The sequence below is a fragment of the Pyrus communis genome, chromosome 11 (genome assembly GCF_041283825.1).
Source record: "Pyrus communis isolate YQ-2024b chromosome 11, ASM4128382v1, whole genome shotgun sequence".
Taxonomy (NCBI): Eukaryota; Viridiplantae; Streptophyta; class Magnoliopsida; order Rosales; family Rosaceae; genus Pyrus; species Pyrus communis.
This window is the reverse complement of record NC_142575.1, coordinates 7955696-7975389: the sequence shown is the minus strand read 5'-3', so window position 1 is coordinate 7975389 and position 19694 is coordinate 7955696. Positions and strand designations below refer to the sequence as shown.

The 19694-nt window shown below is 39.1% G+C and overlaps 2 protein-coding genes, 2 long non-coding RNA genes and 1 pseudogene across 8 annotated transcripts; 1 reads left to right on the top strand and 4 right to left on the bottom strand.

Moving 5' to 3' along the window:
- Positions 1-4053: 4053 nt before the first annotated feature.
- LOC148692833 (uncharacterized) lies at positions 4054-9752 on the bottom strand. Its single transcript, XR_015953135.1, has 2 exons — positions 9614-9752; positions 4054-4378 (listed from the first exon to the last, which is right to left on the bottom strand). It is a non-coding gene; the product is annotated as an uncharacterized LOC148692833 (long non-coding RNA).
- LOC137743786 (uncharacterized) lies at positions 9602-11610 on the top strand. The gene is made up of 3 exons (XR_011069529.2): positions 9602-9734; positions 10873-11075; positions 11236-11610. It is a non-coding gene; the product is annotated as an uncharacterized LOC137743786 (long non-coding RNA).
- Positions 11611-12838: 1228 nt separating this feature from the next.
- On the bottom strand, positions 12839-14391 carry LOC148692832 ((2S)-flavanone 2-hydroxylase pseudogene; annotated as a pseudogene). The gene has a single exon (XR_015953194.1). The product of XR_015953194.1 is annotated as a (2S)-flavanone 2-hydroxylase pseudogene (transcript).
- On the bottom strand, positions 12839-16704 carry LOC137743103 ((2S)-flavanone 2-hydroxylase-like). 3 transcript variants are annotated; one of them, XM_088679291.1, is made up of 2 exons: positions 14876-16704; positions 12839-14440 (listed from the first exon to the last, which is right to left on the bottom strand). In XM_088679291.1, the coding sequence occupies exons 1-2, from the start codon at positions 15817-15819 to the stop codon at positions 14404-14406; spliced, it is 981 nt and encodes a 326-aa protein (XP_088535417.1). In that variant the 5' UTR covers positions 15820-16704; the 3' UTR covers positions 12839-14403. The 3 variants fall into 3 exon arrangements, with proteins under 3 accessions (XP_088535417.1, XP_088535419.1, XP_088535418.1); XM_088679293.1 differs by having other exon boundaries at positions 12919-13168; positions 14896-15948; XM_088679292.1 differs by lacking the exon at positions 12839-14440 and adding an exon at positions 14582-14725 and having other exon boundaries at positions 14896-15948.
- On the bottom strand, positions 16545-19615 carry RAD51D (DNA repair RAD51-like protein). 2 transcript variants are annotated; one of them, XM_068481913.2, is made up of 10 exons: positions 19243-19615; positions 19013-19092; positions 18790-18905; positions 18612-18693; positions 18249-18383; positions 18016-18129; positions 17843-17930; positions 17596-17666; positions 17118-17267; positions 16545-16899 (listed from the first exon to the last, which is right to left on the bottom strand). In XM_068481913.2, exons 1-10 carry the CDS (start codon positions 19328-19330, stop codon positions 16867-16869), a joined length of 957 nt encoding a protein of 318 aa, XP_068338014.1. In that variant the 5' UTR covers positions 19331-19615; the 3' UTR covers positions 16545-16866. The 2 variants fall into 2 exon arrangements, with proteins under 2 accessions (XP_068338014.1, XP_088535420.1); XM_088679294.1 differs by having other exon boundaries at positions 16881-17010; positions 19243-19523.
- Between the last annotated feature and the right edge of the window lie 79 nt (positions 19616-19694).

Sequence of the window (19694 nt, the reverse complement as noted above, 5' to 3'; positions counted from 1 at the left end):
CAACTCAGTTCAAGATGCGAGTTCAAGCATATAAACATAGGACTGAGAAAGTGTTTGCGGAAAGGAGATTGAGTTTATTTGAGATTGATCCGATATCAGCTCAAGTCTTTGGCTTCACATTTCTTTCACAAGCTGCAACCCAGGTTTTATGGTCCTTTTCAAATTCTATCCAAGATTGGTGCTATTGCTTATAAGTTGAAATTGCCTGAACACTCGAAATTACACCACGTGTTTCATGTCTCATGTATGAAGAAACACTTAGGATCACAAGTGCAGACCACAGTCCCTTTACCTGTGATTACAGAAAATGGAATACTGCAAGAGTACCTGTTGCAATTTTGGAGGGAAGGATGACTGAAAGTGGTAATGCTGCTGCCACAGAAGTCTTAGTTCAATGGCAGAACCATTCTAGAGAAGATGCTACATGGGAGTTGTACCATGAACTGAAACTCAAATTTCCAGAAATTGTTAATTTTTGAAGTTCAAATTACTGTTTTTCTTGTTTCTGCAATTTGTAATTTTGGAATGTTGTTGTTTTGTGTTTTTAATTGTAAGTTTTGTTTTAAGGGGGGTATTGTTAGGATACCATACCAAATGGCACAATAAGATAGTGCAAGTGTACAGTAGGTTGTTATTAGTTAGTTGGAATTAGGAGTTCGGTTGTTAAATAGTGGTTTAAAGGCAAGACAGTTATGAAATATATGAGCAATTGTTAGTATTCTCTATGGTACCGTTTGGTACGTGGGACGGGACGGAACAGAGTGGGACAAGGCGTTCTGTCCCACGTTTGATGCGCCTAAAATGGGTGGAACGAGCTATTCCACGGGACGAATTTTGGGTGAATTTTCGTTTCACCTCACCCCCTGGAACGACTCGTTTCACATCCGTGGAACACAAAATTATAACCTCTCCGTCTCCTTCTTCCTCCTTGTTTCCATCCGAGAGCATCTTTGCTCCCGCTCCGTTCCGTTCCGTTCCGTCCTGTCCCATCCCGTCTACATACCAAATGATACCTATGTGCAATCAAGGAAGAAGTGGAGCAAAGTTCTAATACCACCTCGTTTATCTAAGAACCAATTTGATATCTTAGGTGATCTTAGAAGCAAACTACAGTTTCCAAAGCGAGCGCCAAGTCAGAGTATCACTCGTTGGTTCATGCCTGTGCTTAGATGTCTTGGCTCCTTTACCCTCTATATGATCTCGGCAATGTTGTACAATTTACAACACTACGTACATGGCTTAGAACCCCGTTTAACATGCCCAAACTCACCACATTGAGCTGGACTACCACTACTGTACGTGAAAAGGTTTCTTTCAGCAGTCATCGAGCGTGCTTCCTTCCATCTGTTGATCAGCGAGCTGGTCTGCTCGGTAATCATCTTTCCACACCCAACATCAGAACTATTTTCCCTAAACTTTCCGTTATGCCCTCAAATTAAAAAATATAAAATTGCAACAAAAATAAACCGAAATATAAAATTTAATTTTCTCATTCAAACAAAATGTTGGTGGCTAGTTCCCTAACTTCACAAGCACCCTTAAACTACCGAAGTGCACACAAAAGATATTACATCTATTTTCCCGTAGTCAGTAAAAATTGCAATCTAAACTAATTAATTTAACCTCAATTCTCAAAATCTCGAACTTATAAAGAGAGCACTCTCCTTAAATTTGTTTGCAGTATTGTCGAATGGAGCAGCTTCAGTTACTTACATGATCAACTCTTCCTACCTTTTCGTGTAGGAGCGACAAGTATAAGTCAAATCTACGTGCTTAAATTGTAAACCTTGTAGACTTGCAGAAGCCTGAGAGAAAAAAGGAGTAATAAGAAGTTATGGAACTATATTGGAAGTAATGTTAACCGTGATATAAAGGAGTATGCTTCAACTCTGAACAGAAACTGGAAAAAAAAAAGAACTATCTGCGAGAGACACGAGTAATGATAGTAAAATGGTACAGCAACGTGATTTAATCAGTAAATGCTTCAAAATCATAACCAAATGTGGATTAACGTACCATAGATGGGTGTCTTAGCGCAGAAATAGTCCGGCTACTATTTCCCTGATCACCGGAAAGCAGAAGCCTCACCTGTAGAATGCTCTTACAGGTCTGTCCAAGAGCTGGTTTTGGAATACCTTTCTCCCCATCCACCGTGTGATTGGTCACCTTCACATTTATTCCATTAAACCCTTTCAGTTCTGCTTCTTCCTTCCCCTTTTTTAATTTTTTTTTCAAGCCTGTTTTTTAAGTGATTTCCATCTCCAATCTTCATTGGTATTCCATGGCTTCTTAGCTCGTGATTGTTTTTTTTTTTTTTGTTTACATTTCAAATTTTATTTTGTGGTTTAGTAGAAGGATTTCATCTGATTATTTCATTAAATAATTTCTATTAGCTTTCACTAGAATTAAGAGTCAAAATCAAATTCTTATGTCGGTTTAGGGTTCATACCCAATTACGTTATTAACGCAAGAGAGAGACTTGAAGTCTGCAATTTTCCTTATTCAAATGTTTTAATTAATAAGAAATTTGAAATTGAAATTAAATGATGTGAGTTGTCCAACTCATTTGCCACCTTCCACTATCAAGTTTTGTTCCAAACATTTTTTAAAAATTATGCATAGATGTTACAAATTAATAAACACCCAAAAAAAAAAAAAAAAAAAAATCAATTTGAGCCAAAAGAGTTTTTACGTACCATGATTAAAGCCTTGATGTGAATCCTTGCAAAATTGACCCCCCTTAATCTCACCACTCCTTTTTTTTCCAACAAATCAAGCAAAAGATCAAGCAATTCTTCACCTCCTCTTCAACAATGCCTCCTGCATTTTTCAAGTTTTTCTTTCTCAATTCATCACGTTGCGTCGTATCTCCTACGAGTGTCTTCAATTCTCTTCTCAAATCCCTGCAAATCCAACTTCTTGCAAAACCAAACAAAATCGGACAAATTAAACTCCCCAGAAATCCTTGTTACCTCTCTCACCACAAGCCTAGCTTCCTCGTCTCTGCCTTCACACTAGACCCCTTAAAATTCCCCAACATCATTTTGGCGATCACATTGTTGAAAAGCTTTGGTAATTCCATGGTGAGATCAACAGCTTCACCACTCTCAGCTTTTTTGGCCCGCAACCTCCAAAGCCTTGGGTACTCTTGGGTTAAAAATTGAAGCAAAGTTGCTGCTGACGTTACGGTTGCTTAGGACATCATTAACGCTGAGGTTTATGATCAATTTATAGTAAGGCCATAGGGTGCAAATCCTGTGATAGAGTGAATGTAGGTCAGGCGTTCGATGGTTTGAGCACAGGATATGTAGGAGAGCTCGTGGGTTTTGAGGAACTCTTTCGCAATCTCTGGCATGGTAACCACAATGCATGGGACGGAGCCAAGGTGGAGGGAGAATAAGGCGCCAAACCGCCGGAAGAAAGATTGGAGGAGAGGGCCAAGGTGGAAGTGGCCAATGATGGGTAGGGTTAAGGGGCTTGGAGGGAGTTGGGTTTTTGATTTGGAGGTGAAGGCTGGACGATAAGAAGAGGGATGGTTACGAGAATAGAGTAGAGGAAGAGGAGCTCGAGGACTGCCATTGTTAATTGTGAGAGGAAGAATTACGGTTGATAAGTTTTGGAAACTCTAAAGCGTGGTCCTTGACTCCTTATATGTGCATATAAAACGTGATCATCTGTCTAAAAATGGTAATGCTGATATATTGAAATTATATTTTGTAAATTACATGATATGACAGTTGATGGTTGAATTTATTATTTAAATTCTTAAAGAATGTATTCAATCATCAACCGTCACATCATGTTATCTAAAAAATATGGTCTCCCTGGCATTTTCAAAATATAGTCTATAAAATTATTTATTCTAAAATTGAGGAAGGATTACAGTCAAATTTTTGCCCCTTGATTTTGCTTTATTTACCCACTGCTGCCACCAAATCTGTGTTGGGCTGGGGTAATTACTAAAAGTTAGGAGGGTAATATAGTCCGTAGGTTGAGGTGCGGGTGTAGGATTGGTTATTTCCACACCAAAAATCGTCATCCTCTTCAGTAAATGGAATTAGTAGTAGCTGAACAGAGTTTCTCTCTGCAACTCCTCCTCCATTACTGCATTCGAATTTTCGACAATGATGAGTAATTCAAACGCTTTTTCTGTTCGATCTTGTTTATTTTATTTTATTTGAATTCTTTCCCATTTTGTTTTCGGCGTATGGGTTATGAATTTCCATGTTTTCGGTACTTATATGCAGCTGATTGCTTTCCTTGCTTTTTATCCATACCGATTGGTTCAAATAATGAAAACACGCATTGACCTGAGAAATCTTAAGAGTTGTTTACAAATTAGTAGTTAACTTTGCTTTCCATCTCTGTTTCGTTATCTCTTCAATGTTAGAGTATAATCAAGGGTAGATATACTGCCACATGTCAGCTCAAGATATGAGCAATTAGTTAGGATTGTTGGAGAGTCAGTTGTGATGTAATGGCTTTTCTATAAATACTAGTCTGATGTAATAGCTCAAGTAAAAAAAGATAGAAATACAGTTTTATAGAAATTCCTCTCTCTCTCTCTAAGTTCTGTCTCTCTCTAAGTTCTTTCGTTTTCTTGGTTAATGGCTAATGCTTAACATGGTATCAATCGCCTGCATTGCTTGCGCATCTTCGATCCTCTAGTTGCTTCCGCTACTTGTTGCTCGTCGAGTTCTTCGTCTTCTTTCCATAGCGATTTCTGCAATTGGTGTTGTGGTTTTTCAAAGATTGGATTGGTTTCTTCTCATTCGATTTCTAGGGTTTCTGGTATTGTCATTTGATTCTCTTCAAGATTACAATTTTTTCTGCCCGCCAGGTGTTTGTGATATTGCCTCTGTTAAATTTCTCACCTAATATACGAAATTATGGTGACTGCCTCTCAACTTCAGATTGTGCAATCTCCCATAACTTCTCTTGTTTCCACTGTTTCTGCATCTGTTCATGTGAAATTGGATGGTTCTAATTACCTCAATTGGCAATTTCAAATGCAATTGTTGTTGGAAGGACATGGGATTATGGGATTTGTTGATGGATCTACTCCTTGTCCTGCTCGCTTTGTTCAATGTTCTGGAAACTCTAATGTTGATCCGAACACTGAGCCTGTTTTATCTACTGTGGAAAATGAGGATTACATTGTCTGGAAAATGCATGATCGGGCTTTAATGCAATTAATCACTGCAACTTTATCTCCAGTTGCTGTTTCCTGTGCTATTGGCAGTGTTAGTTCTCAAGATTTGTGGACTCGATTGAAGGAACAATTCTCCACTGTTTCTCGAACCAGTATCTTTCAAATGAAGTCCAATCTACAAACAATCAAGAAAGGATCTGATAGTGTGTCTCAGTACTTGCACAAGATCAAAGAAGCTCGAGATTATCTTTCTGCTGCCGGGGTACACTTTGCAGATGAGGACATTGTTATTCTTGCACTTAATGGATTACCTCCTGAATATAATACTTTTCGATGTGTGATTCGGGGCCGTGAGAATGTTATATCTCTTAAGGAGTTTAGATCTCAACTTCTTGCTGAGGAGCTAATTGTTGAAACTCATGTTCAGGGTTCACTTTTGTCTGCTATGGTTGCAGATCATTCTTCGGCTATCAAACGATCTCCATCTCAGTTACATGATAATCCTGGTCAATCTAGTTTCTTCTCAGGAAGGAACAGGCAGTTTACTCATCACAAACAAAAGGGCAGGGGCAAGTTTCATCAAGGAGTAAAATTCAACAGACAGTCTTATAATGTGTATCCTAATTCAACTTCAGGAGTTCTTGGTTCTTCTCCAAATGGGTATAGTGGTGGATCTCTTTCCATCATTTGTCAGCTATGCAACACATATGGTCACTCTGCATCTCATTGTGGATCGAGATCTCAATCAAAACAAGGTTGTCATATCTGTGGAAAGGCAAACCACTCCACTTGGTTTTGTTTTTATAATGACAAGGGGCCAAATTACATTGGTGCTTCACAGTTTCATCCCTCCCAAGTATCAATGTCTGCTTCTCAGTCTTCCAATCTGCCTCATATGCATGCTATGAATACTGTGGTTAATCATCATTCTCAAGGCTCTTCTTCTCAGAATTCTCCCCAGTTTTGGCTTGCCGATTCGGGTGCCTCAAACCATATGACTGCTGACCTTCAAAATCTGTCTTTAGCCTCACCATATCCCACTACTGAGCTTGTACAAACTGCCAATGGTGAAGGTTTGAATGTGTCTCATATTGGCAGTAGTGTTATCAAGCCTTCTACCTATCCCATTAAATTGAATTCTGTTTTATATGTACCAAAGTTGACTCATAACCTGTTATCAGTTCATAAAATCTGTCTTGATAACAATTGTTGGCTCATATTTGATGCCTATTGTTTTTGGATCCAGGACAAAGCCACAGGGAGGATCCTCCACAAAGGCCTTTGCAGTAATGGACTTTATCCCATACCAACTCTTTCTTAATCCCGCTCTTCAATTCATCCGGCTATTGCATGTCTTGGACAGCTTGTCAAATCCAGTGTTTGGCACCACCGCTTTGGTCATCCTTCTAATCTTACTACCTCATTGATGCTGAAAAATGCCCATATCACATGTGCTAAAGATGTTGTGTCCACTGTGTGTCAAAGTTGTTTAGAGGGTAAATTCACCAGGTTGCCTTTTTCCCCTAGAACTCATCAATCTTCCATTCCATTTGAAATTGTACACAGTGACCTTTGGGGTCTTGCTCTTTGTAGTTCTATTGATGGTTTCAAGTATTATGTCACACTAATTGATGAGTGTACTCGTTTTTGTTGGATATTCCCTCTTATAAATAAATCAGATTTCTTTGACACCTTTGTGAGTTTCTGTTCTTTTGTCAATACTCAATTTTCTACTCCTGTCAAAACATTACAAACTGATGGTGGTGGTGAGTATGTCAATCACAGGGTGCATTCCTTCTTAAAACATCAAGGCATTCTACATCACAAATCTTGTCCCTATACACCTCAACAAAACGGTTTAGCTGAGCGTAAACATCGGCATGTTATTGAAACCACAATCACATTACTTCAACATGCTTCTCTACCTTCTGCATTCTGGTCTTTTGGTTGTCAAACTGTTGTGTATCTTATTAACCGAATACCTACCACTGTTTTACAAAATAAATCTCCTTTTGAAGCTTTGTATGGTAAACTCCCTATCATTTCACATCTTAAGATCTTTGGCTGTTCATGTTTTCCATTTCTCAGCCCTTATAATGCATCTAAATTACAACCTAAGACCATCAAGTGTGTCTTCCTTGGTTATGCTTCCCAAGACAAGGGTTATATTTGTTTTGATGTCTCACGGCACAAGTATTACTTATCCAGGCATGTGGTGTTCAATGAGTTAGAGTTTCCATACAAAGCCTTGTTGTCTCAGAAGCATCAGTCGTATCTACCTGAGTCTTCTAGCACTATTTCCCATTCCTCATTAATTCCCACACTAGATACCATTTTGGTTTCCTCCTCCTCTGCCCGCCCTCTTACCACACACACTGTTTCTTCAACCCACGAGTCAGTGCCACTAGCATCTATTTCTCCTGCAGGATCTCAGCCTCAGTTACCATCACAGTCCATTACTGCTGGTCACAATGTTCCCTCCACGCTCCCTGTGGATTCTCTACATCGTCCTGTTGATTCTTTAGGCTCCACCTTTAGTCCTGAGCCCTTGCCCGTGGTCCTGCCTATTGCTCCCATTAATTTGCATCCTATGCAAACTCGGAGCAAAAGTGGTATTGTCAAAAGAAAGGCATTACTTGCCACCTTGGAGGAATCTAGTGAAGTGGATTTATCTGTTATTGAACCCACATCCTATAAGACTGCTCTTCAGGTTCCAGTTTGGTACAAGGCTATGCAGGAAGAAATTCATGCACTTCACTCTCAACGCACTTGGTCCCTGGTTTCCTTACCATCTTAGAAGAATCTTGTAGGCTGTAAGTGGGTGTTCAAACTAAAAAGGAATGATGATGGGTCAATTGGTCGACATAAGGCTCGTTTGGTTGCAAAAGGCTTTAGCCAAGAGCCTGGTTTAGATTTTAGGGAGACCTTCAGCCCTGTGGTCAAACCATCTACAGTTCGGTTAGTTTTATCCCTTGCTGCTCACTTTGGGTGGTCTCTTAGGCAATTAGATGTGAAGAACGCGTTCCTGCATGGTGTTTTGCAAGAGGAGGTCTATATGTCACAACCTCCGGGCTTTGCAGATTCTAGCCATCCCCATCTTGTTTGTAAGCTTCATAAGTCTCTCTATGGCTTGAAGCAAGCTCCTAGAGCATGGAATGAACGGTTCACTGCCTTTCTTCCAACCATTGGATTCAAAACAACATATTCCGATTCTTCTCTGTTCATCAACACCATTGGTAGTGATGTTGTGATTCTGTTACTTTACGTTGATGACATTATAATTACTGGAAGCTCCATCACTGTTATCCAACAGGTTATCCGGTCACTTACTTCTGAGTTTGATCTTAAGGATCTTGGGGAGTTACATTATTTTCTTGGCATTCAGATCACTAGAACAGATTCTGGTTTGTTTCTCTCCCAGTCTAAATATATTCAGGACCTGCTGCAGAAGACAGAAATGCTCGAGGCCAAGCCTTGTGATACTCCTTGCTTACCCTATACCAGGCTTTTGAAAGATGATGGCCTTCCGTATAATAATCCAACTGCCTATAGAAGTATTGTTGGTGCTTTACAATATCTTACCTTTACTCGTCCAGATATCTCATTCTCTGTACACCAAGTCTGTCAGTTTATGCAAAATCCTATGGTCTCTCACTTTACTGCCGTCAAGCGAATCCTACGCTATTTGAAAGGCACAATGCAGCTTGGTCTTACTTACTCCAAGAGTGACTTGACCATACGAGCTTTTAGTGATGCGGATTGGGCGGGTGATCCGAATGATCGCCGGTCAACCACTGGCTTGGTAGTGTTTCTGGGTTCAAATCCCATTTCCTGGTCTTCCAAGAAACAGCAAACTGTTTCTCGGTCCTCCACAGAGGCTGAGTATTGGGCTATGTCTACTACTTCTGCTGAGATTGATTGGATATTACAACTCCTTGAGTTTCTGCAGGTTCACATATTTTCTCCACCTGTCCTTTTTTGTGACAACTTGTCGGCTATAGCGTTGTCCTTTAACCCTGTTCAGCATCAACGGACGAAACATATTGAGGTGGATGTTCATTTTGTACGGGAGAGGATTGCCAAGAAGCAGCTTGGTGTTCAGTTTGTGTCATCTCGGGAACAGTTTGCAGATATTTTCACTAAGGGTCTTAGTGCACCCTTATTTCACACTCATTGTAACAATCTCATGCTTGGCTCATCCCAACATGCGATTGCGAGAGGATGTTAGAGTATAATCAAGGATAGATATACTGCCACGTGTCAGCTCAAGATATGAGCAATTAGTTAGGATTGTTGGAGAGTCAGTTGTGATGTAATGGCTTTTCTATAAATACTAGTCTAATGTAATAGCTCAAGTAAGAAAAGATAGAAATACAGTTTTATAGAAATTCCTCTCTCTCTCTCTAAGTTCTGTCTCTCTCTAAGTTCTTTCGTTTTCTTGGTTAATGGCTAATGCTTAACATTCAATCCCTGATTTGTGAACTCTTCAATCCCTGCTTTGCGATCTCCGTTGGTTTTTCCACCAACCAATGAAGTGCCCCAAGTTTGAACATGAAATGCCCAGGAGGCCGCCCAGTGCAAGGTATCTTTTCATTTTTAACTTTTAGCAATGTGGGCTTGACCTAGTTACTGTAATTGATAAATTATTAGTTTTGGTTGATGATTTACCTTGCGCTGGGTTTTAGTTGATGGGTTTTTCTTATGGGTTTTGCTTCCATTTGGTACTCGCGGGGTTATCCAATTAATTAGGTCAGTTTTTGTTTAATTGGGATTCTTAAATTTGATATTAGGGAGTTTAATTTGATTGGGTTTTGGATTGCATTGTACACTGTTTCGGGTATCTTTAGCAAAATAGGCTCTTTTTTTTTTTCTTTTCTTTTTTTTTTTTTTTTTTGGGATTCTAGAAGTTCATGTAGTGCCTCTCTCTTTTTGAGTTTGAGTTGGGGATGGTGGACGATGAGCAATTCGGAGATTTATCGCAGTGCAATTTGTCATTTCCACGGACCACCTATAATATTGGCTTTCATTTTGCTTCTTTTTTCTTTGCCTATAGTAAAATATTATTGTTTATTTCCAAGATCTGAGTTTGTCATTCAGAAGAGATGCTTCATTCAGAAAATTGAAATTTCCCAAATCTTTGTTAATAGTTGTATCCCTTGCTGAAGGATTTAATTTTCGTGGATGTCTAATTTTGAGCTTTAAGTTTTCCATGTATGCAGCATTACTAGACCAAAAAAAGCACAGTGTCGTGGAGTAATTAGGACTGTTTCTGTTCCCCTTTTTTCTTTTTTTTTATGTTGAATTGACAAGTGGTTTTAAAAAATGGATAATTTTTTTACTGGGTTTAGTTTCTGTGTTTGGTTTGAGAGTCAATTCAGAGAGCTAAAAGGCAGTAAAGTTTGAATATTTACGTTTAATGTTGTATTGGGTTTGGATTAATTTTGTTTGTTTGATATTAGAAATTGAGTGATAGGGAATTCGCACTTTCTCCCCTTTGAGTGGCGTTTAACTCATTTCTCATTTTCTGTTTGGTTTCCGAGAAAATCGAGGGAAAAAAGGATAGAAGATTAATGAATTCACTGAATTGAGTTCTTTAAGTCCATTTATGATTGAAGTTATTCCCTTTGCTTTCATTTATGTTTTTGTTCTTTTGGGTTTCGAGCACGTTGAGGATGGTAAAATCAATTATTTTGATTTTGGAAGTCTACTTTGTTTTTCAGCTTTAGTGCTTGGGAGAAGCGAAAATGTGATTTCATGTATGGTGGTTGCATTTGTCTGTCATTTGAAAGGAATTCAGACGGAGAGAGAAGGGAGAGGGTAGGTTTGTTGTCGGTGAGATTGAAGGATGGTCTGATGTATCCTTGCAGGTGAACTATATGCTCGCGCACCCTCATCCAGTGGAACCTGTAACTGATAGCTGCAGGTTTATCCTAATTCTCACTAAACCGGAGCGTATCTTTATTGGACTCCTCATGTTAAAACATCATGCGCCTACATTACTCTCAATAAGATTCCTTTACATTAAGTTTTACGTGTAGATTTTGATTTGTATCTGTGGTGACTGACTGTTATTTGTTTTGCAGATATTTTGTTCTACGTGTAGAGGGGAACATTGGTGAGCTTATATACTCTCTCATTGTTGCAGTCTCTAATGATTTAGTGAATCCTATTATCCTGTAGTTGGAACAATTCAAAGAGCGTTTTAGCCTGTATTTCCTTTCATTATTGGCTCCTAAGGTAGATTTTCCCCCTTACCCAGATTACTGTTGTGCTTTTGACCTATAATCATACATAGGAGATATTGGGTGAAAAATTGTAGAAGGATGTTTTGAGAATCATCTGGAGAATACCTCTTTAATTCTCACTTTCTCCTTAAGAGTTGTACTTCTGGGCAGTGTGATGGGGAGATATTTTTAAATTCTTTCCAATTATAGTATAAGGTAGCATACTTTTCTTCTCGTGGTTCACCCATCTCTTGGTTATTTAAATTCTCATCAGCTCCGTTCACCCATCTTTTGGTTATTTAAATATTTATCAGCTCGGTTCCCTCATCTCTTGGTCATTTAAATTCTTTAGAGATGCCTGTATTGATTTGTGATTTTGTTGGATTTACTCCGGTGAAATGTGTGTTATCTGCATTGATTCATTTTAGGGTATGACTCTGTTCGTACTATCTTTGTAGTGCATCTTTCTGTACAAATTATTCATGCCTGTTGTGGACAAAGGTTCCAAAACCCACAGCAAAGCGCAGGCAATTTTTCTAGTATGATTTAAAATTATGGTCTACAAAATATTGTCTAAAAAATTATTAAAAAGTTGTGGTTTCATATATATATATATGACTAAACGGACTTCAAACCAAAATAATTGTCTTTTTAGATGATCTTTAGATAATTATTAAAAGAATGAATGATTTCAATTATGATACATGTAATTATAAGGAGCCAAACAATATCCTTTAGCTATAGCTCTCTCATCGTAACGTGTCACCCTATTTGATTTTGCCCTTTATACCCCAATTACGTAACCAGTTTAACCATTAAAGCTTATTTTTTGGGTACCCCTACGTATTCTAGACAAAATTTCACTTCACAACATACACTTGATTCTGTCTCACTTTATCCTTTGTAATTATTTTTCGTGTCACACAGTATCCCATTCCGTCAATTGGGTTGAGCATCAGTTTCATTAATATGGTAGGGGTCACATAGGGTAATTTTTATGGTTTAAAGAAATTGTGAGTTTTAGGGATAATATTGTTTAGGGTTGCTAAGAAGGAAATTTGAGAATCACATAGGGTAATTTTTATGGTTTAAGATATCCCAAATGTAAAAAATTGACTGAAAAAATCAAAGAGCCTTTGTCAAATCAACCAAACTAACGTCTCTTTGACCCAATTAAAGAATAGAGTTAAGTGAAACACAATGGATGAGTACAGGAAACAAAGTGAGACATGACAAACTGTAGAAATAAAGTGAGACTTCATGTAATGTACATGAGGCTTAAGTAAGCCTTAATCATAAAAGTACTTATTATGATTTTTATGGGTCGAAAAAGAAAACTTAATAGGGTGACATATGACTTGATGAGAGAGATAGATAAGGGCAGGGGTTGGTTTCTTACATGTAAAAAGTTATTCATCCATTTCAATGATATAGTGACATCATTTACCGCAGACAAACATCATAATGGGAATAATTCATTATCTTTATTATCTAATGATTCTCTAAATCAAACAATCACGAGAATGTTATTTGTTATCAAAATAAACACTAAAAAGCAACACAAACAAAGGAACAACCCACGAGCCCAAAATTAACTTATAAACAAGCAAAAGGGCCAAACACAAACAGAAAAACAAAAGGGCCAAACAAACAAAGCCGGCCCAAAAGGTAAAACACAACAGAGAGCAACTAGAAAGATCCACTGCTTCTGCCACCATAGAGAATTTCGATCTGCTCCAATCCTCACCCACAACCAAGCAACACCTCATCAAATGCACCATCCAATTCCGATCTGCTCCACGAGCACATCCATAGAGTAAGGATAGCCAGCAACAAAGACAAAGAAGCCAACTATCAAGATGAAATCCGTGAAGACCCACGAACAACACTATCGAAAAAGGCAGATAGCAACAAGAAAGTGGTGGTGCTGGAAACACCAGAGCTCTACACACAATCTCAATAGGAAACATGGCTGAAAATCGAACCAAGGATAAACAAAAATGAGGCATACCAACGAGGTAAGAGACAAAACAAATTGGGAAACAAAACAGGAGGAGGAAGTAGTAGAAGAAAAGAGAAGAGAAGAACATAGCAGAGAAGGGTAGAAGAGAAGAAAACAGAAGAAGCAAAGGAAAGGAGGCAACTGACTCCAGCCGAAGCCGGAGTCGGCGCCTGAGAAGGTAGGCAAGATGAAGACCCTCACCAAAGGGGGAAAGAAAACTCTCACAGATGAGAGAAGGTCTCTCACGGAAGGAGAGTTTTTTCTTGCACCCCTTTTAAGAATAGAAATAACATTATTTATCCATTTTCATGTAATTGTAAATAGAAAAGGTAAATTTGCCCAATAAGTTTGACACCCTCTTCAAGTCCTCAAACTTTTTTTTGATCAGAGTCTTCAAACATTTAAAATCTGCTCACCTGCTTTATGGGTTAAGGATACAACTCGGGATCAAAACGTGCCACTGGAATACAAATCAAATCATGGGCTCGTGGAGTTGTCACTCCTGGCCGTTCATCCATTTCCAGAACACGTTCATCACCGTTCGTATGCTTTTGATTTACCCCATCAACTTTCCAATCAAAGCACTGAACCATTGCACCAAGTAGGGCTGGCAGCATTTGCAGGGCTAGGTTTAAACCAGGGCATATCCTCCTCCCAGTCCCAAACGGAAGCAGCTGAAAATGTTGCCCCCTAACATCTAATGCACTCGCTCCATCTCCTCCACCACTGAGTGGTGCTAAGAATCTTTCAGGGTAAAAGTGCAAAGGATTTTCCCAATACTTTGGGTCCCTTCCAATGGCCCAAGCATTCACAAATAGCATTGTGTTTTCTGGGATCACATAGTTTCCAATGTTACACTTTTGTACACTCTTTCTTGGGATCATAGGCACGGATGGGTGCAGTCTCAGTGTTTCTTTTATGATGGCTTGTATGTATGGAAGGTTTGGACCGTCTGATTCTACAACTAGCCGTCTATTCCCAGCGACTCGATAATAGGAAAAGGCACTAAGGCGTTATGTGAAAAATTAAGCTTTGGTGTTATGCCTACGTACGTCCCATTCTCTTATTTTCTCACCCACTTTAATATGAAAATTTTATTGACAAAATTAACTTCATGCAAAATGACCTTGAAGACCTAAACAAAACAATATTCTAAAAATTAAACAGTAACAAAAGAGAATTCTTAACGTCTTGAAATTAAAATTTGATAAAACCACTTTTGTTTGCAAAGAGACCAAACAACACTCAATGACACCAAGAAGTATCCAATTGCCCAAGTACAATTGCAATCGTGCATCAGATTCCTCCTACCCACTATTCCGGACTTGAATATTTTGTGCCAACTTCCTTGATTTCAACGACACAATCATCAGAGAGCAACTAAAAAATAAGCGAAGGGTTCATAGAGAATCTCACTTTAACATTTCTATTTGTTGTTTCAATAGCATATCCCCATAAGTTGACCTTTATTTAAAATAATCGAACTGAAAGTCATACGAAAAAGAATTTTTACTTACAATGATTAAGGCCTTGATGTGCACTCTTGTGAATTCCACCTCCTCACACTCGGCACTCCCTTTTTCCAGTATATCGAGCAAAATGTCAAGAAAATCCTTCACCTCCTCGCCACCATTGCCTCCTTCATTTTTCATGTTTTTCTTTCTCAGTTCTTCACGTTCTGAAATAACCTTCTCCACCAACGCGTCGAATCTCCGATGAGTGTCTTCAATTCTCTTTCCAAATCCCTGCAAATCCAGCTTCTTGCAGAACCAAACAAAATCTGACAAATTAAACTCCCCAAAAATTCTTGTTACCTCTCTCACCACAAGCCTAGCCTCCTCGTCTCTGCCTTCAGCACTACTAGACCCCTTAGAATTCCCCAACATCATTTTTGCGATCACATTGTAGGAAAGCTTTGGTAACTCCTCAGTGAGATTAACTGCTTCACCACTCTCAGCTTTCTTGGCCAACAGCCTCAAAAGCCTTACGTACTCTTGGGTTCGAATCAAAGCAAAGTTGCTGACGCTACGGCTGCTTAGAAACTCGTTCAGGCTGAGCTTCTTGATGAATTTATGATAAGGTCCATAGGGTCCAAATGCAAGGGAGGAGTTGTAGGTGAGGCGCTCAATGGCGATGGACTGGGAGCGGGATATGAAGGAGAGCTCGTGGGTCTTGAGGGACTCTTTCGCGAGGTCTGGGGAGGAAATGACGATGCATGGGACGGAGCCAAGGCGGAGAGAGAATAAAGGGCCGAACTGGAGGGAGAGTTTGTAGAAGGATTGGTGGATGAGAGGGCTGAGGAGGTGGAAGTGGCCGATGATGGGTAGGGCAAAGGGGCTTGGAGGGAGTAGGGTTTGGGATTTGGAGGCAGAGAGGGGTCGGAGAAGAAGAAATACGATGAAGAGAATTGAGAAGAGGGAGAGGAGCTCAACGACTGCCATGGCTTCTCCTTCTTGCTAGAGGAAGAATGGTTGACAGGTTGTATTCCAAAACATGGTCATTATATTATATGTACATAACGTGGTCATCTTCACTGTCCAAAAGGTTTATATGATTAAATAAATACAAAGTCGTACCGTAGTCACCCAATCAGCCAAGGTTAGTTTCAGCTAACTTTCTCCTCTAAATTTTCACCGAACGCGTGCCATCTAATATTTGTACCAAACTTTTGCCAACAAACCCTAATTTCTCAATCTGCATCTCACTGCAAAAGTTCATTTTTGGGAATCCTTATCGCAGCTCAGCACTCTCCTACAAGCCTGTTGCATACTCCGACGCAGATTCTACAAGCCTCTTGCTTCTTGCTATCTCGTTTACTTAAGAACGAACTTGATATCTTAGGTGATCTTAGAAGCAACCTACAGTTTCCCAATCGAGCGCCAAGTTGGAGTATCGCTGATTGGGTCATGTCTGCTGGGATGTCTTGGCTCCTTTCCCTTCTGCATAATCTTAGCGATGCTGTACGACTTACAGCACTACGTATATGGCTTAGAACCCCGTTTTACATGCCCAAACTCGCCACATTGTGCTGGACTACCACTTTGTACGTGAAAAGGTTTCTTTCGGCAGTCATCGAGCGGGCTTCCTTCCATCAGTTGATCATCTTTCCACACCCTTTTTCTATAAACTTCCGGTTAAGCTCTCGAATTAAAACAAAACTCCAACAAAAAATAAACCGAAAATTACATAATTTAATTCTCATTCAAACAAAATGTTGGTGACTAGTTCCCTAACTTCACAAACACCATTAACTACCAAAGTGCACACAAAAGATAATAAAGTTATATCTATTTCCCTGTAGTCAGTAAAAAATTGCAATCTTAACTAATCTATCCCCAATCTCAGAATCTCGAACTTATAAATAGAGCACTCTCCTTAAATTTGTTAACAGTATCGTCGTATAGAGCAGCTTCAGTTATCTACATGATCCACTCTTCCTACCTTTTCGTGTAGGAGTGGCACGTATCAGTTAAATCTACCGTGCACTCCTATATTGTAAACCTTGTAGACTTGCCAGAAGCCTGAGAAAGAAAAAGGAGCAATAAGAAGTTATGGAACTACATTGGAAGTAATGTTAACTGTGGTAGGAGCATGCTTCAGCGCTGAACGGAAACTGAAAAAGAAGGAACTATCTGCGAGGGATGGAGCGAGAGACATGAGTAATGATAGTAAAGTCGTACAGCAAAGTGATTTTATTAGTAAATGCATCACAATCATAACCAAATGTGGATTAACGTACCATTGATGGGTGTCTTAGGACAGAAATAGTGCGGGTACTATTTCCCTGATCACCGGAAAGAAGAAGCCTCACGTGTGGAATGCTCTTCCAGGTCTGTCCAAGAGCTGGTTTTGGAATACCTTTCTCCCCACCCACCGTGTGATTGGTCACCTTCACATTTATTCCATTAAACCCTTTCAAATGAAATGTTTGTCATGTTTGAAAGCATGAACTTGATTTCAATTCAAATATTTTTCTCTTACATTTAATTAATATAAAGACAAAAAAAAAACGATAGCGGGGATGCAAATAATCTTCAAGTGATAAAGAACTGATCCGAACTACAAATTATATAACAACATCATACTTACTACAGCTAAAAATAATTTGTAGAACGACAGCTTCTCTAGGTTGATTTTAGTAAGAAAGTAATTCACTAAAGGTGAAAGATTATGTAAAGCTGAGAATTCTACACATCGTGTATCCAATGAAAACTTACCAGTACTGCAAGATTATGCTCGTGTGCTAACTTCTTTAACAGATATCCAGCAGATATCATCAAAGCACGTCCTGCAGTTATTCCCCAAGCATCAGTAAATCAGCTCCCATCTTAACGAGTTAGAAACATGTAATATACCTACCGAGGTGAACCTTCCTTTTTCTTAATTATGGGAAAACATCATAAATATAAATTGAAGCAAACGACAAACTGAAGAAAACTGTTATCTGCATACAATGATGCATACCCTGTGAACCACTGTTCCCAAGAATCGGGGTGATTAGTGAAGAGATCGAATCAACAACAAGCAACCGCACCTGCTCTCCCTTCCGCATCTGGAACGAGTACATATGTTCAATAAACAGGGAATAGGAACTCTATCAAGAAATGGGAAAGGAAATGCCTCATGGCAATGTCAACCTGAGATGGCAAACTGAACTCTAGCCGGTGTAAGAGATTGAACATTGTAAAAATGTCAAACACAGGATGGCATAAAATGTTGTTCATTACTTTCTGAAAAACTCTTTGTCCAGCCTACAGATAAATTCAGTTCGGACAAATCAGAGAATTTAGTAGTTCACTAGGGTAAAATGGCTAGCTAAAACAAACAAAACACAGAAAATTTATCCAAAGTGATGTCGTATTGTCGTGACCTGATCAAAGGCATGGTCAGAGATATCACCAACAAAATGCACAATTCGTTCAGGTGAGAATGAGTTTCCTGTGTCCAGGTAGACAACAGTACCCATGTGCTTCGTTGCAACATTTGCAGCAGATAGTAGGCAAACCTGAACACTACCAAGAATTTGAATATAATTTTGAGATATAAACGCTACTAATATCATACAGTTACTCATGGTATCACTACAAAGATAAACATTGAACTATTGATCACAAAGTAGGCGCAACACGGTCTGCATAAGCAATGACAAAACAAATTGTGATGTGTAAGCTGAAAATTTGAAATCATTGCCTTCACCAACTTATGTAATTGTTGAGAAACACGATTTACTTACTTGGGTTTTACCAGAGGAAGATGGACCGACAAGTTCAGTTACCTGCCCCTCACGCAATCCGCCTCTGAGTAACAAATCAATCCTGGTTTCACAACAATCCAAGAAACAGTACATTGAGTATTACTAATAGCAGTGAAAAGGAATAGGTCAGTGTGTTTTGACTAATCAAAAAGCTTACCCTTCACACCCGGTTGATAATACATGTTTGAAATGCAAAGCATCATCTAAAAGCTCCAAACCATTCAACCATGGCTGGTGCTGAGAATCAATGATAGAGTGGACCTCAGTAATTCCCTGCTTAACCCATCACATGCATGATATGATTAATTGAATTGAAGGTGGATTTATGAACAGAAAACATGAATCTGTGATTACTAAAAAAAAGTGCTTATGGGAAAAACCTGCTTTAGCTTTTCAGATGTGGGATGTTGCTGAGCAGAACCAGCCAATTCATCGAGGTCGTGAATGAGGAAATCTTCCACTGCACCAAAAAAATTTCACAAAATTCAAGTTGGGTTCTTCATTTTCTCTATTGGGTATCAACTTCAAGAGACCCCAGATATAAAGTTAGGTGCTTTTACTAGGACTGAAGCAAATTTCGAAATTGACGGAGCGGAATTATGGAACCCACCTGAGAAGATGCCATGGGAGGCGCAAAAGGTCTGGAAATTTGAGTCGATTACTGGGTGCTCTGCCTCCAGAGATTTCAAGGGTGCCATTTCTTTCGCAATACGAGTCGCGCGGTGCTTTTGGAAAAAGAGCTTTTGCAATTCCGACCGAGTTTCTCTTGGTTTTTGCTTTCACGGAATCGCAGAGACGAGTTTTTGTTCGAAGAGGGAATCGGAGCAACAGAAACGCTTTTCAGCACCGGGACTCTAGCTGTGTTGTGTAATTTGAGTTGCACTTGTAAATATTATTGAATATTGAGGATCTCTTGGTTTTTCAATTTGTTTTTTTAGTACAAGCGACATCCTAGTTTAATTTACAGTTCGAAGTTTGCCTTTGGGCTAACCATAAAATTATAGTTCGAATTTATCTTTTGAAGAGAATCGAATTTCAAACTCTTGAAAGAAATATCACTAA

Coding starts and splice junctions, on each gene's coding strand:
- LOC137743103 (XM_088679291.1), bottom strand. CDS start 15,819: ATGGCAGTCGTTGAGCTCCTCTCCCTCTTCTCAATTCTCTTCATCGTA. Junction 14,441..14,875: donor GTAAGTAAAAATTCTTTTTC/GTATGACTTTCA, acceptor TGAGAAAATAAG/AGAATGGGACGTACGTAGGC.
- RAD51D (XM_088679294.1), bottom strand. CDS start 19,330: ATGGCACCCTTGAAATCTCTGGAGGCAGAGCACCCAGTAATCGACTCA. Junction 19,093..19,242: donor CTCCCATGGCATCTTCTCAG/GTGGGTTCCATA, acceptor TTTTTGGTGCAG/TGGAAGATTTCCTCATTCAC. Junction 18,130..18,248: donor CTGACCATGCCTTTGATCAG/GTCACGACAATA, acceptor ATTTATCTGTAG/GCTGGACAAAGAGTTTTTCA.